Below are 24,604 nucleotides of genomic sequence, written 5' to 3'. Positions count from 1 at the left end.
ATGGAAGCATCTGATTCCATTTCCTCAAAAGTTGTGTGCTGACTCAACAAGCCTTACATTTGTTTAATCTCAGCCTGAGCATCCAAGGAAGGATTGCAGACTCCATCTAGATGTTGCAATTTTTTTTCTGAGAGCTTGGTAGTATTCCTAGAATGTACTCCACTGAAGACTGGACTGGATTTGATATCTCATGGTGACCCTGTTTAGTTATCCATTTTTTTTTTATTTTGAATGTATATATCCTTCCTTGCTTTAAGAAAAAATATGTCAAGGTGTGGCACTCAAACGTTACAATGCAAACCATCATCATCATCAAATTATATAAAGAGTATTTCAATGATTAAAAAACACCCTCTCTATCCCACAGATCTAAACTTTAAAAAAAACATTCAAACAGGAGAGATCATGGTCTGATGAGTGCCTAAAACATATTATAGTTTCTCAAATTCCAGGGGAAAGAATATTCCAAAAGGTAGACCCACTTCGAAATAATCCAGGGATGACAATCTGTAGGTTGCAGTTCAACAGCTAAGGCTGCCTCAGCAGCTTTGCAATCACAGATCTGCCCCTGTCTATACCCTCCTCCATACAGTAGAGTTTTTAAGCCTTGTGAATCAGTGTGCCAATCAGCTAAGTTGACCAAGTCATTGGAAGTAGGGAACTTAACTAACCTTTAGCTTCTTCTGGTATACCAGCTGGCTATTTTGTATGGAGAACCACCTCCTGCAAAGAGAAACAAATAGCAGGAAGGAAAAGGACAGATGAACCAAGGAGAACAAAAACAGCTTGAAAGAGGATGGACAGCCACCTCTTGTCTTTCAGAATAAGTGGAGACTTGGAAAAGATTCTGAAAACAGTGACTAAAAAGCTTTTAGGTACAGTATTGGATTTGACAAATAGTTGTCACATGGCCAATTTAGCATGGCCTTCCACAACCTAGTGCCCTGATGTAATGGTGTATGGGAATGACCTTGGGAGACAGGAGGAACAGCTGCAGACTAGACAATGGTCAGATAAGGGGCAGCTGAGCCCACAGAAGGAATGGGGATGTGGCAAACATCTCAGAAGGGACCCTCCCTAGTTTCTTGGGCTGTAAAGGCAAGGGGGGAGAGAAACTTTCAGACTTGCAAGATTCTGTTAATGTAACCTTACAATAAAGTTAAAGCTAGTACTTCTGGGTGTGCTTCTGGTCTGGACTATCTCATAAGGCTGATAACTGTATAAGTGAGTTGTCAATTCCCAGAACTCCCGGCAAACATCTGAAGGGAACCAGGGTGGAGAACACCTTGACTTTGTTCAGATGAAATACTGGTCTGGGCAGGGCAGGGCAGTGAAATGGGCTAGCCCATTATGAGGAGATTTGAACCTGGTTCTCCCCATCCCTAGTTCTAACCATCCCAACCCTCCAAGATGCAGCCGTTCCAGGGCAACTCCCCCATGGCTTACCGGTTCCAGGTCTTGAATGCATTGCTCGCTCTCTTGAAGAGGTAGCCTTCCATCACCACTCCGTTGGGAGCATCAACATTGAATTCCACTTTGGATTCATCGTAAGAGAAGTCCTAAAGGTCCAAAGTAGAGGGTAGAAGGGAAAAGAGATGACCCAATGTTGGGACTGCTTTGTCTGGCCAATACAACAAAGCAATCCTAAATACCTTTATGCTAAAGAAGGTTGATTTGGGCAGATACTTTAAGTAGGATTGTGGTCATAATCTGGGTGAAAGCTGACCCAGTCAGATAATGTAGCAGGTTACAACCTTTCAGCCACATTCATCCTTTATGCTAAGCCATCACAGAATTCGTTTGGTTTTGGCTTAGTGAGGAATTGGAACTCTGATGCTATGGCCCCAGGGATTCCTGTGGCCGTCCAATCTCCTTTCTTTTGGCTCCTTCCAGCCATGATTGCTGAGAACCAATGACCAGATGGGAAAGACTCAAAAATTGTAGCAGTAGTCCTACAATAAGTATAACATGATTGAAAGAACGATGGCGGGAAAAAAGCCGAAAGCCAGGAAAATCCCAGCCTCACTCACTTGCAAAAAAATGTTCAGAAAGACTCCCCCACTATCAAAACGCATTTTTACAAAAGGCTTGGATGCCCCTTCCCATTAAAAAAAAAAATAATCTTGTACTAAGTGTGGGTTTATGTCAATACATCATAGTTAAGCAAGTCATGAGTCATCCAGATGTGCGAATGAGAACGCCAGCAGAGGGCTTCATAGTTCTTTTTTAAGCCACAATGTGGTTTGGTTTAATTATTTTTATTTTACATACAAGAGGTCTATCCAGCTTTCCATCCTCAAAACAATTCCTGAAAAAGCAAACCATCTATAATAAGTTGAGAACAACTGAAACAAGTTCTAAAAATACAAGTTTAGGCTCCATGTGCCAAGTGAATCCAGCCACCAGGATCTGAAAACCGCAACGTATGGTCATGTCTGGTATGGATACTCAGCCAAATGTGATTTATTCTAGAAACCATGGCTTAGAGCAATATGCAAACCCTGCTCAGTGTGTGCTGTTAAACACAGATCCTCTGTATACAATTTCTCCTCTCATTCTGGGATGTTGGCAGCCCTCTGCCTCAAAGCCTTAGTCCTCCTAATTAAAACTTCCTAGAAGTATGAAGCCAGATAGAGCCCTTTACAATGGTACCTCAGGATACGAACGCCTCTACTAACGAACTTTTCGGGTTACGACCAGCTCCGGCTGCAAAAATTTACCTCAATGTGCGAACTCCGCCTTGGGGTACGGTCATTTTTCCGCCCTGACACGTGGTCTGCGGCCGTTTTCCCGCCGCGCAGCGCCCGGCCGTTTTCCCGCCCCTGATGCGTGGTCCGCGGACGTCAGAACGGATTAACGGTAATTACGTTGAACCTTATGGGAAAATTTGCTTCGGGGTGCGACCAAATTCGGAGGGCAGAACGGATTAACTGGATTTACATTGAACCCGATGGGGAAATTTGTGTCGGGTTACGACCAACTCGGGATACACCCAGAGTCACAGAACGGATTAAGTTCGTATCCCGAGGTACCACTGTACTTCTAAGATTCTCTTGCACTCTGGGTTGCCTCCACCCTTGCCTCCTTTCTGGTGCAAGGTGCCATGTTCATCCTCCTCCTTTGAGGCATCTTAAGTTGCACAATAAAAACAAGGGCCAAAGCAATAGGAAGTTTCAAGGCAAGGAGAACCATTGGCTTAAAAGCCTTTTGCTCATTCGGAGCAGCACGGCCTCAGGCATGCCCAGTTGCTAGGCAACAAGCCATCCTCTCTTCTTAGGATGAGTGCATCCCACCCCAAACCCTAAAGCTGGCTCACTCAGGCTCACGTCACATTAAAGAGAATAAAAGCAATATGACCAGTGCCCCCAGTGCTCCGGCATTTTGGCCAAGCCCCCGCTTCTCTGGAACCAGCTTCCAGCCCTGACATTCAGCCTAAGATACACATGGAAAACGACTGCTTTGCCCCGTTGTAGCCATTTTTCTAAGAGTTTCCATTTGCCAGAGAGCATTTTTCAGCAGTTTGTTCAAGTTTGGCATTTGTGATTTGAATGTTTTGTGTAAAAAAAAAAAAAAAAAATTAAACCCAGCTTCTGGCTTACTAGATTTGTTAAAGAACCTCCAGAAATTAACTGAGAATCCTAGAGCAAGAAGGAAACTTTATAAAAAGAGGAAGGAGATGAAATTGACACAACTTTGGAAGAATAAGCATGAATGTTCTGCTTTTGTCAACTGTTTTAAATGTGAAATCAGTCTCTTTTGATCTTAAAATGAAGAGAGGATGAAAGACACTTTTCTTTCATGCAAAATGGGTACCTCAGAGATGGTTTAATGAGATCACTATGTTGTGGGTTCAAAGATCGGAACATAGTTTGGTTTGAGCTTGCTCTATTCTGTTACCACATTCTGGACCCAAACTGCAGGATTATCAACTTGAGCGATCACCGCTTGTCAATGACCCCTGCGTTCTTCTTTGCAATATCCCCAATATTTGGAATTTATCAAGGCATCAATAATTATATTGTTTCGTGGGAGGAGATGGGTTGTATTTAAAATTTATCTTATATTGGAAGGAAAAAACTACGCTTCATTTGCAACAGTGCGCTGCTAAGAGTGGTCTTGGCCCAATTTTCCAAGGCTGTCTGTCTGTCTGTCTTTTCCGATTGGAATCTTACATTATATAAGGTCTATTTATAATTCCCGATTGAAATTCATATTTTGTGTTAGTGTTTTTATACAGTAGAAAAATTATTGCTCACTCCATTACATCATTCTTTTTCTTTAATAAAGGCACCCCCCCCCCGCCCAAAAAAGGAAAGAAATGCTGCAGACCTTTAGATACGCCACACGTCGTTCAGCCTTGATGACACAGATATAGAGTGATATAGCAAGAGAGCCACCTCAGTCCCAGCTTTTGCCCAGCCGGAGAGCCTGATCGTGAACCGTGATGGCCTGAGCCAGTTGGTGGCTATTATTACCATGCACACACGTTACAGGTAGGGTGGTATGCATAACTGAGCTTTTCTGAAAGTTTACGCTTTAATTAAAAAGCCATCTAGAGCAGTCAGTTGCTTTGGTGAACTTTAGGCCATGGGCAAATCCCTTTTCTGACTCCAGTTTGAACCAAACTGCAAATCAAACCCAACTGGATTCAGAGCTGAAAAACACATCTGCCCATCCTTGCAAAGTGTCCAAATTGGTCTAAAGTAACCTGTTTAATTCGACCCTGTTTTTATCATTGAAACTGAGACATTGGCTACTTCCTGTTTCCCCATCGTGACTGGCAAAAATGTTGCGCATCAAAGCAATCTCCTACAGCACCAGGGGCAGCCTTCCAACCCCCACCCCCACCCCACATGTAGCATACAAGTAATAAATTAATATCAGCAGCACCCCTGAACTAGATGGACAAAGGAACCATGTGGAATGGACAGAAAATTTGCTGCCTAAACTTGATCCACTGTCAACCAAGAGACCTAACAGAGGCTAAAGTTGTAGCCTGTGGCTTACCCCTTCTTGCAAGAAAGTCTGTTTTTCCTGCACGCCCACAAACTGTTTATTATTCAGGAAAGCAGGGAATGTAAAACTCTATTTTGGGGAGCTAAAAAAATGAGCTTGATCTGACAGGAAGACAGGGACTGGTGATTCCAGAAATGGAAATGCAAGCCAAAATTGCAGATGGTACAGATCTACCACAATAGGTGCAGAGTACTTGGCCATAAAATGCACACTCAAGAATTCTGTTAAAAGCTCCTCTTGTGTATCCTTTTTCCTACTATGTCAATAAATCACAGGCTATGAACATCCCGCTCCCCAGCCTCAGCCATTTCCATTGCCTTTCCTTTCCTGTTTGATTTGAATTTATATAACAGAGAGGGTTTTTTCAAATGACATCGGACAATTGTTTCTATGGAAACATCAAATGCCAACACAAAGAGATAGCAAATTCTAAGAGAGTGATCATAGGATGGAAATGATGCAAAATCTAAGGAGAGAGGAATAGGGGGAAAATCAGGGAACTGTTCCCCCCCACCAAGGAATAACAGGGAAACACATTTTTTCACCATTTTCCCCCTGGTTCCTCCCCCATCTTGCCAGAGTGTCACATCTTTATTCCAATTTTACCCTAAAATACAGAATCTGTATTGGTCAAAGATGATGAAGGAGAGAATTAAAATCAAACAAAAGCACAGATTTCTGGCAACAGAGAAATATCGTCAGAGAGAGAAAAAAAATCGTGATGACTGTATCACTGGGGTCAAATAATCAGCTGTGTAACTTTTAAGAGCTGTGACTGAGCTTACTTCTTTCCTCTTCCCTCCACATTCTTTTCCCTTGTATGTCATACCTTTAGCGCTCCCTTGCAGAGCCAGCTTATACAAGTGCCGAAAGGCAAAAGTTTTCCGAGAAAAAAGTACTACATGTTTCAGCTGTAGCCATGCATGTTACCCCACCCCCAATACTGGGGAAAAACCCTTGCACCTAGAAATCTAGCTGGTCTCAGAACCTGATATGCTAGTTTTCTTAAGACTGCAAAGGAGGGGCTTGGAGACAGCACATGGCCTAGTTTGCTTCCCCCACTTCCACCAGCCATACCCTGGAAGAAGAGAAATTAGTACTTCATTTTTATTCTTGAAATTAGTTCTTCTCTGGCACCTTTATGTGATCAAGACAATGCGAGCTAAAGCCCATCCTCACCCACTTTCCCCATCTTTGTGGTTCAGCCACGCTATCATAAGATGCACCCACAATGACATAATACACCACTCTTTTGTTTCTCCTCTTCACTTCCCCTGCCATGATCAGAGGCGTACCATCTAAAACCCAACGTGGGAAAGCAGGAAGAATTTGAGAGGCCCAGCAAAGGCTGACGTTCAAGAGACCTTTGCTCTGTGGGACTACGCCTCTGTGGCTGCGCCAGCTCAAGGGTCCAAGCGTCCCCACGTCAAAGGTTGCAAGAGTGGTGAAAAGAAGTCCATCCAGCTTTCATGAGCTGGGAAGCACCTGAACCCCTCCAAAGATGCTCTCAGCCCATACAGGCGGTCCTGAACCAGACGGACCTCAGGAAGGGCGCACACCAGCTTTCTCACCTGCCCTGTGCAAAATGGGTGCTTTCCGAGCCCCCAAACCACAGCATCAATTTACAAAGGGGAGGGGGAGCCTCGACAGAGTCAATGGCACTAATGCCCCCTTCTATCATTCTGAACACAAACCAAGCCATGCAGTCTGCTCAGTTTTGGCACCTCAAGCTGGAGACAGCCAATCCTTTCCAAGCCTCCTTCTCAGACCCCCAAGAGATGCTGTTCCCCCCATTCAATTGCCTGATGGAAAAAGACCCCCCCCCCCTTACCAGAAGATACTCCAGTCTTCCAAAAATCTTCATAATGCCCCTGTTGTGGCGTTTGGCTGGGCTCACTGAGCATACAAGCAATCACGCTCCAAACGGGTAATTCTGCATGGCATTACTAGCCAAGAAGGGTGTTTTCTGCTGCGTGCTAAAAATCTCTCTTATGCTGCTGTTTTTCCCTTGCTCGAAGGCTGGCCCGCTGGGTCCTGTCAGAGCAAGAGACGCTGGGAGAGTGAACCCAAGCACAGAGCTGGCTTGCGGACCACCTGCCCGTCCCCCCTCGGTCCTCCCCTCGAGGGCCCACGGCTTTCCTTTCAGAATCAATCGGCTTAGTGCATGAGCTCATTATCATACAGCTGTCGCCTCTGGATGGAAGTGGGGAGAGCAGCAAAGGCAGGGAGAGGGCAGAGCCTAAACGACAAAAATAAATAAATCTCACCCAAGCCCGCCCCCAAAGAACTTTGACCCTGAGGACTCCTAAGGCCGACCACTTCCTACCGAGGTTGCTCACTAGCCCCCCTCCACCACAACTCCTCTGCGGGATGCCTCCTGCCGTGATGGGTCTTCTCTCCCTGCTCCACCCCAATTTCTGTCCTGCTCAGTTGGATGCTGTGCAACAGGGCCATATGGCCAGCCCGTTTTAATCGATTTTTTTTTCAAGCCTTCTCTTAAATCAACGTGACAAGCCCAGTCCTGGTGTCCTTGCCTTCCTTTTCTCTCTGTTCCCGTGCTTTCACATGCCGGGCAGGTCTCCAACTCCCCTGAAAACCTGGCGGGGTGGGGTGGGGATTCTGCTTGCCTCAAATTGCACCTCTCTTTAAGCAATTTGCCATGGCTTGGAGGCGGGGGGGGGGCACAGAATCTCCTTCTGGTCAATGCTGGGATTTTTTAATGGCTTGCCATATCTGCACCTTTATGAGGCTATATTGACAGCTTTGTCGGATCCAGTGAATTGTTCTATTACCTGCAACAGCTAAATAGAGCCTCCACATTCCGAGGCAGTGTATACCAGAATGCTACCTGGTAGACAAACAAAAGGCATCACAAATACCTCCAGTTCTCATGCTCTCATGTTTCTTCCTCATTTTTACCTTACCTAGAAGTTATTACTTTATCTCATGACAATCATTTATGTGTCATATCCTGCCCTTTCTCAGAACTCAGGACAGGTTACCTAGCAATGTTTCCCCACCACCACAAGCCTGTAAAGTAGGTTAGACTGAGAGACATTGGTTGTGCTCACCCAGTCAGCTGAACCTGCTTACTAAATTTATCCATTTTCTGAGCTCCCAAAACACACTAAACCACAAACAGACCACACAATGCTAACCAAAAACAACAACAAATACTGCTACTCCAGGTTAACGTGATGCAAAAGCTGCTGCATTGTCTTTGAATGATCTGATTAAGTTGTTTGAACTGGTCCAGAGTCATCCAATGAACTTCCACCAAGGTGGGCACCATTAGGGGCAGATCTCTCCAGAAGGAAAAGCAAATTACAGCCTCATTCAAAGGAGATATGCCCTCTTTCTGCCAAAAAACAATCTCCCATTCCTTGCCCTCCCCATCTAAGAACATGGGGGGAAAAATGCTCTCATGGATTCTCTTTTACATTGGGACTAGCCCACCCCAAACCTTTACCCCTGGGTTTTCTATTTGGCTCAGCTTTTAATGCTCAGGATGTATCATGTGTCACACAAGGAAGCCTTAAAGTAAACTACAAAAGTGCCCCAGTTTTTCTTGCTTCGCAAAGCCAAACACACATAGGAACGGCAGTCCCATTCCTGAATCTTGGCAGCCTTCTCTCCCCTCTAAATTTGCATCTTTAGCCATTACAAAATATGACTATGAGGCAAATAAGCAGATACCCTCGTCAAGAGTCCACTGGAGTTGGGCAGCCAATACATATAAATAAATAATAAGAGTGACACAAAGCGGTTCAGAGGATCGAATTTAAATCCAAGCCGTGAAAGGCTGTTGACACAGAAGGGATATTCCCTACTTGTGCCGAGAACGGATCTAGCAACAAGGGAGTTTAAGAGAAATGATCCTGCATACGCTCAAACATTTGTGCCAGCCAGACCAAAGAACCCTGAACTCTAATCCAAACCAGCGTCTGAATGAAGTCAGAACAGACGACAGAGGCATTTCAATAATCTGAAATAAATTCTATAAGCCACACCAAGAGGGAACACTTAACCTGGTACTCACCTGTAAAAGAGTCTGGATGGGTGTGCCGGACATTGAAGAGGAGTGAAGAAAAAGGAAAGAAAATAAACAGTGTTATTGGAAACTGCACATCTGTAAAAACCTCAAGGATGCCAGGTAGAAGGTTTAGGCCATGACAAGGGCCACAAGTGAGGAAAGGAAGAAGTAATAGAGAGCAACACAGCATCTCTCTCTCTATAAAATGCACAAATTGTTTTGCCAAATGTCTTTTTCCACCAGTGCCATTCTGCATGGTGGGATTTCAATTCTGCCACCACAGATTGGCTGGTGGTCTATTCTCCTCCCAACCCTACATCCACCATCCCTCCCTGGCAATATCACATTAATACTGGAGACAGGAAGGAGGATTCAGTGGGCATTTCCTGTGTTCCAGCTTAGGCTTAAATAAGCATGCAAGTTATGTTCGGTTAGCTGTGATGTTTGGAGAGGTTACGTTGTCTGGGTTTGAGGAAAACGTCCCCCAGCAATGAGAAAAGATGATATGGCCAATTCATTCCCCTGATTCTTCCCTCCTCTTCTCTTGAAGATCCATGAAACTGAATCTAGGGCTGCCATCTGATGCAGCCCTATGGCAAGGCCCAACCCTGTGGGCCAAGAGAAAGGAAAACCACAGGACTTCAGCCCTTGCTCATCTGCTGGCTGATAAAGCAGGATGGGCCAGGAGAAGTGGAGGAGAAGCCCACTGGGCAGATGTGTGAGATGAAGGTAAGAGAACATTTTTGCTTCTCCACATTTGGTGGGAATCTGTTGGAAAGTCACTCATTTCCCCTCCAAGCTAAAGAAGTTGTATAGGGGCTTTATATACAACCCACAGAATCCACTGGATAGTGCTGTACTGGAAGTATACAGCAGCGGCATTTTTGTTAACATGCATCTTGCGTGAAAACTTCCTGCTGAATCAAGTTTTTTTTTTAAAAAAAAGCTTTAGAATTAGTCTTGTGCTTAACTTAATTATATGGTAGAGGCATATAATTCCCTACATTTTAATTTTTTTATAGACAGGAGAATCAATGAATAATATAGATTTTCACCTAAACTGGACCGTTCTTATAAGTTGGGACAACGAAGGAAGTTGATTTTTCCCTGGTGCAGTTAACAGAAACTTGAAGCCAACCCTTGTTTGAAACGGGATTCTAGTCTAGAGAGAACTTCTAATCCAGTAGAGAAAGCAAGCACCTTTTCACACACAAGCATGATCCAATGTATCTAACCAGATGCCTGGGTCTGAGAAGAGAGGAGTAACAGAGATTTCATGTCATGCTTGAGTGAATTTCCTTGAGGCACTGGGCTGAGGATTCTTGAAAGCAGGATGCTGCTGCTCTGCTTGTGTGACTTCAGGATTCAGACTCACCCGTTGCTGAATAAGAGCGTGTTTATGCTCCATTTCCCTCTTCTCCACAGCCGAGTCGATCACCAACTGGTCCAGCTTCAAGGATGAATGAGAAGAAACATAGGAGAGAAGTCACAGGGTTATTTTCCGTTCTCTCAATTTCTCTCTCTAGGCCAGACAACACTATCAGTTTATCAACGGCCACATGAGTTAGGTTGGGGTCCAGGTGGTGGGTGGGGCTAAAAGCCAAGTAGGTGGGGCTAGGCCAAAAGCATACCCATTCTCTCTCTCTCACTCTCAGGCTGTAGGGAAAGAACAGAGTTCAAACCAGTATCTGGGGTGGTCTTTTGAAAGCAGGGCAAGAGCCACAGGTTGCCTACTTTATTTTAGGCACCTCTGTGTCACAAACCATCCGTCTGTCAGAAAGTAAGGTTCTAGACCTCGTGATTCAGAACAAAGGGATGATTCGAAGAAAAACGCCAACCAACTTAACTCAATATTGATGGCTGACTGGATTTTTTTCTAACTCTACTGAAAGATGCTTCTCTTTAATTAAACTACATCAGGAACCAAGTAGGTGAATGGGAACAGGTTTAGCTGCCCTTTGCCAGCCTCTTTGGGTGACCCCAAAGACCACAATCCAGAAATCATACTGGCAGTTGCCAAGGGAGAGCTACCAGCTGAAGATGAGCACATGAGACCAGGCAATCCTACTCAAGATTTCTCAAGAGGGTTCTCCTCTTGAGCTTAGGTGAGGAACATGAGCCAGGAAGGTCCAGAGCTGAAGGTCCCAAGCTCAACAGCCAATGAACAAAGAGCTGAGCCATGAAACTCTGTGGACAAGGCATTCAGAGAGTCCCCTGGTGTTCTTTCCTTCCACTACTCCCTTTCTTTTGGTATTTGTTTCCTTCACTTTTCTTCTAGCTTTGACAAACTTCTGTTCCTCTGCATCTCCTTTCCCCGGTTTTGGTTTTCTTCTATTCCACCCCACTCCCAAAAAGACTCAATTACTTCCTCACCTCAGTAGCCAGTTTCTTCATATAAGGATCCAATTCATGGAGGAGACTGTAACCTTGCTGGAAAAATGTGTATTGGGCGTGCATAAAGGAGAGCATCTGGAAGGAAGACATGAAGTTCACACATGACCCACTACATCCTCCTACGTGACACCTGTGGCAGTTTGGGGCCGGTGGTACAGAACGTAAAACCTGTATTTGGGTCCTTCTGTGTACGTGAAAGAAATGAAGATGCCTCTTCCAAGATGGACTAAAAGAGGCATTCCCTTCTCTGCATTTCTCTCAAAATGGTGCTGAAAGAAGATCTCCCTCCAGGACACGAAGACCTTGTCAAAGAAAAGGCAACCCAAGCCATTCCGTGCTGCATGTGTGGGAGAAATTTAACCTGGTTTACGGCATCCCTAGTGATCAATTCTACTCTTCACAGGTCAGTTGTGGGGTGGGGAAGCAAGAAGGGGGACCTTAATAAAATTCTTACGGCATCCAGAATTTCAAATTTCTTCTTGGCCTGGAGAACGTTGATCTACAATCAAACAAAAATAGGTAAAGCTAAATTTCATGGGGTGCCAACAAATCTGAAATAAACTAGCCGGATCACTATATCTATGATTCTAATGCCAATCTGTAAAAAAATCAGCTCATATTAGATCCCTCTGAATTCAGGTTGTTGATTCCATTTGGAAAATTCATCCAATTGGACAACTGAAGTTGATTTGGAAAACTGAACTGATCTAGGCGTTGGAATCTCTGAACCGGAACTGAACTGGTTCAGGAAAAAGCTGGTTCTGTAAACGCATGGAAGCACCTGAATCTTCCAAACTGATTTGGAGGCATCCAGTAACTTGTTTGGGAAAAATCAATTCAATTAGCAATGCTTTAAGACACAAGATACAAACCTCCCCCCCAAAAGTTGTCCATCCTTTAAGGCTCAGTGGCAGTTTACTTCTAAGTAAAAAGCACTAGAGACAAAGAAGAGCAGGATGTGATTTTTATTGTTCAACTCCACTCTGGCTGCCTTTAAAATGGGAAAGGGAAACCACACTGCTAGAATACAATTCCCCTCAGCCACTGCCAGCATGGCCGGTCTCTGGAACGATGGCAGTTGCAGAGGAACCCTTTTCAGCAGGCTACTGGCTCCCTTGTTGTAGCAAACTAAAATGGACTGTTTCAACCAGGCTTAAAAAAAAATGCTTCCAGGAGCTAAAACAACTCTCCCCTCTTTTGGTCACCAGCAGAGCAGAGCATGCGGTGAGAACCGTTCAGGGTTCCTCGTTTCTTTGCTTCCCAGCGATTCCCCCAGAGCTTGCTTCTGCTCATTCCTACAAATCCACAGGATATGACATCCATATGCTGTCCCAGGATGAGGCAGAAGGTGTTGGCAGATGGCTCTATTTTACAAGGGGGGGAGGGAGGGGGGAGGCCAATGGAGCAGCTTGGATCAATATTAGCCTGGAAGTTGGGGCGGGGCGGTGGGAGAATGAGGAAAAGAAAACTCAATCCAGGAATAGCTTCAGGTACAATAACATATCCAGATCCACATAAGAGGAAGCAGGGTAGTAAATCAGTAATATTAATTCCTGTCTCTTGCTCAATCACGCTTTGGAGGAAAGTTTTCAACCTGGGATCTTCCGCCCACAGAAAGATGGGCCTGTTTTTGAAGCAACACATTTTGCACAACCCAGTGCTCAAGCTAATGCAGAAGCAGGCCAAACGTGGGCACAGGGTATGAGAAACCGAGGGAAACCGCGATGGTCTGGCTTTAAAGAAACGGCTTCACAGTTTTTGCCTGATTCTGGGAACCCTCATAAAAGCTCACCTGCAAGACATAATCCAGGGCTAGATGCCGGAAACATTTCCTGGTGATTGTCAACGTGCCCGTGGCCTCTTCTACTTCGTGCGGCTTGTGCCGCGGGGCTTGGGCGTTCTTGACCAAGGCAATCTCCATGTCTTCTCGAACTTTATCAAACTGTTTTTTGGTCTCCTTGAATTTCCGGACATCCCTGCAGGGCAAAACAGGATGGCGGGCATTAGCTTTCTTGACTTCAGCAGCCCATCCTACACCAAAAGAGACTAGGTTGGTCTACACTGTCATTGCAAAGGTCTGCTTAATACTGGCCCATCTAACAGCGCTGTAGCTACCAGAAGAGCAAGATTTGAACTTTCAAAAATACTAAACATTTTCTAAGCCAAGGGAAAAAAAATACAGTGGGGCATATACTGGCCATATATTTGCCCTGAAAAATGTAAGGGGACTAAGCAGTTTAATGAAACTTGGTGCATAGAAATGGTAGGGTGGGGAGAGAGAAAATCCTTAAGTTTAAACCAGCCATCTTTTTAACTTTTTGCAAGAAAGGGAATTTTTGGATTTTCTTTTCTTTTCATGCGGCATCTTCAACACAAGACCTGTACTGATGAACGCAAGGTAGTCAAAGGAGGCATCAACCTGGGCAAAGGAAGGGAAGCTTGCATGAACTAATAATTCAGGTAGTGTTCAGATGCTATCTTTCAACTCAATAATGGGCCATGGTTCTGATTCAGACACAGAATTGTAGGATCATGAAACAGAGGAAGGGATCTTAGAGATAATCTAGTCCAGTGTTTTTCAAACTTGGCCATGCGTGGACTTCACTTCCCAGAATTCCCCAGCCAGCATTGAATCCCAGCCCAATACCCCAACATATTTTAAGTGTGCCATGAACCCTACATTATCAGCGAAAGGTCTTATAATGATTTGCCATGAATTCAGAGCCCTGACCAGCAGAGCCAGATACTCACTCCTTCACAAAGTTGTTCAACTGTTGCCGGACAGACCTCTGAGCTTGGTCAAAAAGGATCTAAAGACAGAGGAAAGAGCAAGCAGAGGGGGAAAATGTACATAAGGCCATTAAAAAGCATAAAACTCTGGATTGTTCCAGCAATGACTTTTAAATGCATGACTGTTAACATAAGCCATTAACTAAAAACAAAAGAAGTGTTGTGCTGGATCCAGTCCACAGCACTCAGCCATATGTTTTGGAGGAGCCCACAAGTAGGACAATCAGTAACAGCCTCCCATTGTTTTTTCCCCATACAGTTACTTAGAGGTAGACTACTTCTACTCCTGGAAGTTCCAAATCTAGCAGCCATCATTCTGTCTTCCAGAAGAGAATGCCCATACATTAACCGTGCGAAGAAGAGTTGCCTTTTGCCCACCCGAAACTTACGACATCCTGCTTCACTGGATAACTGCTATTTTATTTATATGTCTACTTATAAAAAAGTATAGGCTGCTATTCTGTCTGGAAGGCAGCCAAACCAGCTAATAAACCTACAACCAGCAATTAAAGTTCCATAAAAAGAAAGCAGCAATAGAAACAAAAATCAGTCAAGAAACTGAAGGGGGGGGGGGAATTCAGTTGCATTCCCCATTTGTTCCTATAGAGGGCGCCCTCATTCAACGTGCCAGTATCTTTGCTGGCACCAGCATGAAAACTTATGTCTAGCAGCCGTTTCTAATTTACTGAAACCAGTTATGTCTATGTATTATTATTATTATTAATACTTTTATTTCTTTTACTATTCGACCATCGAACCGTTTCTCAATATCTTAACAGGCAACTTCAAAGGCTATTTATCCCATCCCATCTTCTCCTGTTTCTTAAATTATTATAATGTTACTTTTTAAAAAAAGCCTTTATTTTATAAGAAGGTGGCGGTGATTCTCCAGTTCCAAATTCTAACACCCTCCCCCCCAGTCCCTGCATTAGGTTTCCAGCTCCTGTCACTTTTCTGGCAATAGGACAGAAGTGGTATCCCGCTGCCTTGTTCCAAACTGTTTCTCTGGCAGCTTTGGGACTTCATGGTGGCCTCCCATCCAAGAACCAACCAAGTCCTACTCTTTTTGAGGCTGGCTTGGCCACAGAGCCAGTACCCACACCAAGTTGTGACTGTGGAGTTTTTCAGGCAAGGAGGAGAAATGTGCTCTCCCTCACAAATTCTTTGCACTTCTGCAGACTCCAGCATCCCCCTGGGTGCGCACACACTTTCCTCTTCTGTGTCCCAAAGCACTGGCATTCACATCTTACGCACCTGAAGTAACAGAAATGCTTGTTTATCCAAGAAAAGTTTTCCTATGAAATTATTTGAACAAACTGCCAGTAGCCTTAAAACACCCTTTTGCAATCAGACACCCTCCAGGTATGTTGGCCTGCAGCACCCATCATCCCCTGCTGGCAAAGGGGTACACTGGTAATAGCCCATCACTGAAATCCTTTGGCTCCATCAGTGCCTTTGGCTAAGAGGAATAGCCAAAGGGACATACCGAAGCTGGTTCCTGGCTTGAAAATGGTTCTGAGTGGGTTTTAAATGCAAACAGATGCAGACATAAAGGAAGTAGAAAAGACCACCCAGCTTTCCTTCTCTGCACTCTGCCATTTCTGTCCTGGGGACAAGGATGGGGTGAAACATCATACCCAAAGTACGTGCCCAAAGTTTCCCACAGCACCGGGATGCGTAATGCAACTGCAAGATAGTCCCACCAACCATAAGAAGAAAAGCCCATTTTCACTTCTAGGGGTAAAAGTTTCTGGCAGGGTCCTATACCCAGGGCAATGTTTGCTGGGGATTCTCCAGAAGACTCCATTCTGAGACTCAGACTGAGATTAAGCAAACTGAGACTCTACATGCCTGCAGAGAGAAAGAGAGGATCTAGGCCCAGAGTCCAATCCACCTATTGCAACGTCTAGATCCGCAGCTCCCATCAGGGTTGATGAAGACCGCAAGGCCAGCCCCAAGGAGAGCAGCAGATTGAAGATGTTGCAAAAGGGCAGAAAGCTGTTGTTTAATCTGCATGTTATGCACCTTGATTTCAGCAAGTGCCATCAGTTTCAGGCTGCAAAATGGGGGGCAGGGGAGGTTGCCACTGGGCAAAAATCTCCAAAGAATTGGCTCCACACACTAGTTTCCATCCCTGCTCAATCCTTTTTTTCTTACTCAGAATCTGTTTCTTCTGTGTAAGTCCACCTTGGCATTCTTCTCAATCAAGAGGATGACTCTAAATCGTGATGCACCTCCTTTTTTGGGGTTAATGGTCAAGCTTGGAACAAAATCTGATTTAATCTAATTCAAACACAATTTTAAAAAAAATGAGTTGGAAAAGGTATAAAAGTGTCCAACCAGCATGGAATAAATAAGAGGAAAAGGAGAACAATACTAGAGCTCAACAGAGTCAGGAGGCCCAGAAAAAGGACTTCCTTCACAAAACAGATAGTTAACCTGTGGAACTCTCCATCACAGGATGGAAATGATGGTGTCCAATTTCAATGGTTTAAAATAGCAAACAGGATAAAGATGTCCTTTGATTGAACTGAGTTCTGGGACACAATCAGAGAGGTTTTGGGCAGCGCACAGAAATGGTTTGCAAAAAATTCTGGGATTTTGTGTCCTATTTCCCATCCAGCTTACAGATAAAATTCTCTAATCTTTGGAATGGTCCAGCACAGCTCTTCTATATCTTTTGATGTTAGTGGCCCACCTTCCCAAAGTTGTGGGGGGGGGGTGAGGAACACTTCCCACGGAGGGAGCATACCTTTCACTACTATTGGCTTGAAGAAAAGTCATAGAAACAACAATTTGAAAGATCAGCTTTCAAGCTTTGATACTGAATTGACCAGCAGCCAAGATCATATAGAGATAATTTGCAGAGGGGTGCAATATTTTTTTTTCCAAAAAGAATTTTTACACACACACACACACACACACAATTTAAAAGAGCTTGGCTTCACCTTAAAAAAAAAAAAAAGATGATTTTTAACTTCTCAAGTCATTTTCTTGGCTTCCCAACCAGGCTTGGAGCAGATTGTATAAAATAAAAGTTTCCAGAAAGTCTGTCTCTTCTGCCCACCCAGCTCCCAGCTCCAAAGAAGTCACTGAGATTCCAGGATGTGAGTCACTCAGCGCTGGTCACTTTGGATGGAGATGCTCCTCTAGGATTCAGCTCTTAGCTTCAAGGCCAGCCCAACCATAGAGTCAGCCTAAACCAGTCTTGGGGTGCCAAAATTTCAGGGTGGCATCACATAACATTTTGCCAACAGGGGCAGTGGGGGTGAAAGCGGAACCAATTAACCAGAAAGCCTGTCATTCCATTAAAAAAAAACCCACTTTATGTTGTAGAAGTAAATTGTTCATCTTCCATGTTTTTTACATTTTTTTTCTGCGTGCGTTCCCCACCCCACCCCGGTTACTGATTTGAGTTTTCAGAAGAACAAGAAGCATAAATTAGCTTCACATAGCATTGTTTCACCGCCTAAGTTGCAAGAGTCGGTGAAGCTACATATGATCCATCTGTGCTAAGTAGATTTTCTTAGCAGCAGTGCAGGAAGAGATGTTTCTGATATCCTTCTCATCAAGCCAGAGTTAAAGTGATCATAGGTCCTAGTTTACAAAGGACTGGCTAGACTAAACCAGCTTTCCCAACCTGGTGTGCTCTCACGCCTGCTCATTGAAACAGAAGTGGGCTGAGAGCAGTAACTCACACAGAGATGCAATGAACTCTCTCTCTTAACAAAAGGGAGCACTCTGCTGCATCTAAAATGGGGGGATCAACCCAGAGAGCACAACAAAACCAATCATCCATCCTCCTCCCTATGGAGTCTTGTTAGAGGTTGCCGAGGGGAAAACATCCAGGCATGGCTGGTAGCCTCCTCTTTGTGCCTGATGGTTTCTCATGGCACAATAATTTTAAAACCACCACTGCATTTTATTTTTTTAGAAAGCAGGATGCATATTTTAATGTTCCTCCCTCAAACAAATATTAAAGCTTACACATACCCCACAGGCAGAAAACCAGCACATCAGTTGCAGCTCTTCTTTCTGACATGCTAATTTTCTACATGCAAGGATTCCTTCAATATTGGAGCCAAGAATTCCCCCCATCCCCACCTGCAGGGACTCTTATCCCTGAGTTGTGTATCCACATTAGTCTTCATTATTCTTCATTTTTCTACATTGAAGGTTTATAGGAAAAAGGGGGGAGCTACAGAGAAGGGGTTGCACAGACAAGAGACTTCGCATCTTTGCAATGCCAACAAAGGGCCCAACGTTATCAGACCGGACTTGCTAAGGTAAGGTACCTTGCTAAGGTATCTCCTTCTTTTCTCTCCATTCCAGCCCATTCCTCATCCCAACATGTGCCAGGAGCAAGAGAACCCTGTTTACAGCTGCAGAACTCCATTTTCACACAAGGGAGGAGCGCACCCCCAGCAAGCCCAAGAAAAACAGAACCACAAGCTATTCAAATTAAGCGTTTCAAGGCCGAGTCGACCTACAGACCTCTTAAGAGCATCAGCCCCTCGTGGACTCATTCTGCTCTCAGGAACTAGCGATAGGGTGGTGAAGAATTGTGCCGAAGACAACCATATTCTTTCACGGCAACATTTCCCTGCAACTTTCACCCCAACTTTCCCTGCAACATTTCAAGGGCGCAAAGCGAGAGGGAAAGAGGCTTTGACAATTAGAACCTGCAGGCAGCAAAGTCCACGTTCAACGCGGATAGTTACAAGGAGCCTTACAAGAGAGGCTGCAGCACCAGGATCCCCAAAGAGGGACACCTGACCTCCATTCTGTCGTTCTTTTGCATGGCTGTCTTTAGCCTGAGGCAGAGGGAGGCAGTAGCCTCAGGGAGCCACCACCAAGGGTCGGAGCAAAGGAAAAGAAAAACCCTGGTTTGCCTTGCATTCATCCATGCACCCACAAACACCCTGCGGGTGCTGATTCCCCACCATCATCACCACATTCTGCCTTTGAACATCCGCTGTTGCCATGACAGATGTTCAGAACTCCTCGGGGAAGAATCTTCAAGTTTATTTTCCCCGCTGCAGAGGAAACGGACAACAACGGCCAAACAGGCCTGCAGAAATTAAAGTCCTGATTACTCTGCTTTTCGTTCACCTCTGGAGTCCAATTGAGAAGAAAGCCTCTTAGCCCTTTTCCCTCAGACACGGATTTTATGCCCTCCCTCCCTCCCTCCCTCCCCCGCCCAGCCTTTGCCTGCCCCCAGACAGTCTCCAGGGACTGATTTCAATCCATCAAAGCAAGGATGAGAAATGCAAGGCTCCTCCCTGCTCAGACCTACCAACCCCTGGGAGCAAAACCTTTTCCTTTTTCCCTCCCAGGACCACTGTAATCCTTCTGCATCGTCCACTCCCTGTCTGGAGTTCGGCTGCAAACAAGAGTTTTGGCCAGCTTGAGGCTAAGTCAGCAGCTTCTATGCAACCATCACCAAGCCCTGCCCTGATCAGCTGATGGGTGAGTTACACAAAAGTACTTTGAGGTTCAAAATGCAATACACACATGCGATTTTATTTGGGGGCTGAGTTTCCAAGGAAGGTGTGATTCCCTCCCTTTCCTAAGAACTTAAAAAGAGATATATCAGGCAATCAGGGGATTACATCAAGAGGGAGGGGTCTCCTGATATCACACAGCTGCTAACTTATAAATAGAAATATCTAATTTCTAGAGAAGGATAGAGAAAGTGGATGGACTCAATTAGGTGGAAGGACCCGATTCTCCTGGAGAAAACCTATCTATGTGGTGGCTAAGAGTCGTCACTGGCTTCATGACACATAATAATTCAATTAGAGAAGGATATGGAAAAGTACTGAAAGGGTATGAAAAAGGATCAAGAAAATGTGGGCAAATCTTCAAACAAGGGAATATAATGTGGGAACATAATATGGGAATATTTCAATAGGTTGTGAAAGGTTAATTAATTTACTAATTAAAATCTGGGAAACAAACAGAAGGGGAAAAAAATATCCCAAGTGTTCCACCTGTTATTTTCCTTTTTATCTGGGCATGAAGAGAGATGGAAAAAGAAGTGTGGCTACATAGTATATAGAACTGACTGGAGTGCATAGAAAAACAGCAGAATTTTATTATCATCATCATTTGGGGAGAGGATTTCTTTCCATTTCTCCACTGAATAGTTTTTACAGTACTAGATTTTGTACCCCCAAAGATTACACCCTCCTTCCCTCATCCTTTTCTCACTATACTTAGAATTCGGGTTTAGTGATTTCAAAGATTTGAAAAGGATTCAGCACAGGCTACAGCTAAAAAAATTAGTCTATCTTCTGGCCATATCAATTTCAGGGGGGTGGGGGTCCTTTAAAAAAAGCTGCAGAAAAACGTATAAACACTGAACTCACTGCCACCCAAGCTAATGAACTCCAAGACTCAAGATGGCTTTTAGAATGTATGAGATCCAGTTTCCCACATGATGCTCACTGTGAAAAATTCAGCTAGAGACAATGTTGGATATGTAAGGTGCTGGAGACAAAGATCAACGGGATCTCTTATTGCACACCACTTTCCCAAATTACCTCCCTGACCACTGCTGGCTAGACAGATGTTGGCCTACATCAATCTCCTCATGTTCTGGAACTCCCCATTCAGATGTGGTTTTGTGACTTCAAGAATGCCCATTGAACTTGTATGCGCAGAAAGAAACTCGGGAAAGGACGCAACTCACCATATGATAGTTGACCATTTCCTGCAAGCTGTCTCCAAATTTGTCCAAGCATTCCTGCAGAAGGAAGAGAAGCACGGCTGGGCTTAGTTCAATGCATCAGATGTCTGACCAAAAAAGATCAGTTATTTGCATGGGAGCATCCTACATCTCTTGTAGGACTGACTGATTGTAACCCACTGGTTCTTCATTTCTAGTTTACACTCTTCTAATGTATGAAACAAGTATGTCTCCTCTGGCAACCAGAATGGGAGCATAAGCCATTTTCTGGGGAGAAGGTTTTTCATAGGGAATTTGCATCATGCAGAGAAGGACAGGACTGAACCGATCCCCAACCATTCACTTCATGGACAAAAACAAATTAATCTGGTTCAATGCTGAGAGAGGCCATGGTCTGCTTTTAAGGCTGTCAGATGCATGATCGCCTGCTTCTGCTATCTGACACACTTGGTTCACTCTACCAAACAGTAGACCTATCTCTGCTGGAATGCTTGTTCTGCACAGAGCAAGGAGTGCTGCGTTTTCCAAATCACATAAAGCTGCAATGCCCAAATGAAAATTAGCATCTTTTGGGTTGCGGTCCTAAAGCGATCGCTGTTGTCCCCATTCAGTACATCCCCTCCCCGTGCCTGTCTCCCCTCTCCCAAATAATGGATGCTCAATGACCTAGTTCAGAGCCGCTGGCTGGCAGCTTTGCATTCTGGCTTTTTAGAAAACAACACAATTCCTTAAGACATCCAGTGCCTCAGATATTTTTAGCTACGTGAAGAATCTGTGCATATGCGTGTGTGTGTGGGTTGTGAGTTGTGAGTTACAAAAGCCAAACGTTTCATTTCTATTTATTCTTTGCACCCAAAATGCAGGAAACTAGAAATTTTAGTGGGATTCTTCCCCTCCCCCCTCCTTTTTTTTGTTTGCAATTTCCAGGTCTGATTTGGTGTCTTTGTTTAGAAAATTTTAACATTCATTAGAAACATAAGCTTCAAGATGCATATTAAGTCACTATTAGCCTACTAATAACACGAATAATATTTCCATCTTGGCCAGTGGGGAAGTGTTCAAGTAATTCCAAATATGATCCAAACTTCAAATCTGTTCCTCAGATATAAAATCATATGCTGTTTTCACATGATACATTTAACCCAGCAGGTGCATTCACCCAACACCCTAACCTTGGTTAGTGCTAACCTGAGTTAGTCTTTAGTAGCTTAGCACATTGTGAAAATCCATTTGTTTGGTTTCCTGCACTGTGCAGACACAGAAAATGGGTAAATTCAGTTAAGTGGGTGCAGCCATACTGTTGAAAGTGGCCTCAAAAGTCAAACTGTTGAACCCTCCTGCAATAAATCGATTACCTCTGCTTCTAAGCAATTTGTCCTGCAATCAAAGAAAATCTGAGGATTTTCTTCCAAATATTTAATTAAATTATCTGTTTTTTGGCATTTGAACCTAGTGGTATTGGTTCTCTGCTCTGGAGAAAAAGATAATAAAATTATTCCATCCTCTTTCAGACAGTTGAAACACCTTCAGGAAAATATCTTCATTCTATGGCTGTCTCAAAATCCATCTTCCACTTGTTGTGTTGGGCCTCTTTTTCTGTCTCTCTGTTCCCCATTTAAAACAAAAACCAAAAATCCAAATCTTGCAAGATCAGCAACTCTTAGGAGATTTGAAGTCTCTTAACTCCTCTGATTTCATATGAGAAGAATGAAATCATAACCCCATAGATTCTGGGTATTTTTGTGAATAATTTTGGCCAAGGTTTCTTAAAAAAGAAACTTAAAAAAACAAAACATGTAATATGTGTGTGTGTGTGTACTTGATAAAAATCAGATGCCCTGTCACTTCTAAGCACAGTATTGCCAAATTCAAAAGCTGCCTCTGAATGAGATAGAAAAACCAAAGTCTCAATGGGGACTGGGAGGACAGAAATTGTAGAGCAGTTTTTTTCAAACTTGGCAACGTTAAGTTGTGTGGACTTCAACTTCCAGAATGCCGGCTGGGGAATTCTGGAAGTTGAAATCCACGCATCTTAAAATTGCCAAGTTTGAAAAACACTGTTGTAGAGTAATAGTCTTGTGAGAAATACAACCCATAATCAAATCTGCAGTGACAAGTCGGCACTTATTAAAGCTGAGCTTGATTGATGTTTTGTACACATCTGCACTGAAGATGTTACCTAGCCGGGTAACGAAACGTTTACAAGAACACAACCAAGCTCAGAGAACCCCAAGGACTCCACAGTTCAACACTGAGCTACACATATTCGCTTCTATTGGCTTTGTTCACACTCAGAATTTCCAAGTTCTCATTCTGGAGGCAACCCCATACCACATCCCACTTACCGAGATCATTTCATCCTTCTTGCACTGCTGGGAGAGATCTCGGACCCCACCGACAAACTGTTTGTTGGTGATGATGTACGCTTTCCCGGCATCTACCATATTGCTGCATAGCTTTACCAGCTGAGAAGGAAAGAAGGGGCGCGTAAACATAAGAACCTGTTTGCTTGACCTCAAAACTGAACTGAATTCAAAGGCCGTTCACAGCAAAGTCTGTTCCTGGTTGTCCTTTCACTAGCCTTATTTAGGAGATAGCAAACTAGCCAGCCATCTGCTGATCTAAGATTACAATAACCCATTGAAATATACATAATTCTTATTGGGCATCTATATACAGATACCAGAGTTTATAAGCCAGAGGTCACTTTTTGATATTATATCACTGATATATGTAGTTACTTTTTCCTACTTCTTCCCTGGTTAATTACAGATAAAATATCTTCTCACCACCTTCCTTTTCCATCTGGGAACTAACCATTTGGAAACAAGACAGAAATGGACAGAGCTGATTTTGGGTCTTTTCTGTCGTTGACCAGAACATCTGGAAGTAAGCCTGCAATGGCTGGTGCCAATTGATCAGTGTCAGTTTCCTCAACCCAAACAGCATTGTGACAGCTGAAACAAAGTGTTGGAGTCAATTCCCAGTTTTGTTCTAGCCTCCCTGGAAGAAAGCCTTCTTCAGGCATTATGAAGGGATGAAGAGTTTCCGAGTGGACAAAGATCAAAAGGGGATCTTTTCAGCCCCTTACTTCAGCCCATTTAGCACACTTTCTTGCTCTTTCTTCCTTACCTCTTCATTCCATGTCCCATTTCCACACCATTTTCCTCCATGTTTTTTTTTTCCTGCATGCCTGTCTCCCAACCACTTGGTGTTGCTACGCAATTTTGGGGTTTGGGATTGAATCCATCGCCCTTTGGTTCCCACATCAGACAGAAAGAGCAAATTTGGTAAGCATTCAGTGGAATGGGAACGGAACTTCTTCATTGCCCACCCAATGCATACCATGGACTGGCAATTTAGTGCACTCCAGATGTTTGAACCATAACTCCCAGAATCCCTTGCTGTGGTGGAGCTAAAGGAAGTTGAATTCTAAACCTCTAGTGACTGCTAACACCTCCCCCAGAGAATGAGGGAAGTGGCAAATTATGCCAGAAATCATATTGAGTTCTGTCCTATGTTTTGGGGAGAGGCAAATCTGGATCCCACCACAGAGAAAGGACCCAGCGCTTGGAATGTGAAAAAAAGTTTGATATTAGGCAAAAGGACTTGCAAAGGCCAGACAAGAAATAAAATCTGAGTACAGACCCCTGCTCTCTCTGTTCCCAACATCTGCCAAG

The 24,604-nt window shown here is 44.0% G+C and overlaps 1 protein-coding gene across 4 annotated transcripts in view; it reads right to left on the bottom strand.

Moving 5' to 3' along the window:
• ACAP3 (ArfGAP with coiled-coil, ankyrin repeat and PH domains 3) overlaps positions 1–24,604 on the bottom strand; it is a 77,672-nt gene that overhangs the window by 21,711 nt on the left and 31,357 nt on the right. For all 4 annotated transcript variants that reach the window (XR_015795476.1, XM_088136744.1, XM_088136746.1 and 1 more), the window contains 10 exons: positions 23,270–23,389; positions 20,928–20,981; positions 14,195–14,253; positions 13,236–13,419; positions 11,898–11,942; positions 11,423–11,518; positions 10,425–10,499; positions 9,056–9,067; positions 1,447–1,559; positions 672–723 (listed from right to left, as the gene is read on the bottom strand). Coding sequence is in view for 3 of the 4 variants with exons in the window: in XM_088136744.1 (XP_087992870.1) it covers positions 672–723; positions 1,447–1,559; positions 9,056–9,067; positions 10,425–10,499; positions 11,423–11,518; positions 11,898–11,942; positions 13,236–13,419; positions 14,195–14,253; positions 20,928–20,981; positions 23,270–23,389 (810 nt within the window). In the remaining variant the exon portion in view is untranslated. The remainder of the gene's footprint in view (positions 1–671; positions 724–1,446; positions 1,560–9,055; positions 9,068–10,424; positions 10,500–11,422; positions 11,519–11,897; positions 11,943–13,235; positions 13,420–14,194; positions 14,254–20,927; positions 20,982–23,269; positions 23,390–24,604) is intronic.

This window comes from Python bivittatus, unplaced genomic scaffold (assembly GCF_059951505.1).
Source record: "Python bivittatus isolate LINGU-HERP-01145 unplaced genomic scaffold, Pbiv_v1 ctg000090_np1212, whole genome shotgun sequence".
NCBI classification, from domain to species: domain Eukaryota; kingdom Metazoa; phylum Chordata; class Lepidosauria; order Squamata; family Pythonidae; genus Python; species Python bivittatus.
Note: the sequence above shows the minus strand (reverse complement) of the source record. Positions and strands in the feature narration are given on the sequence as shown.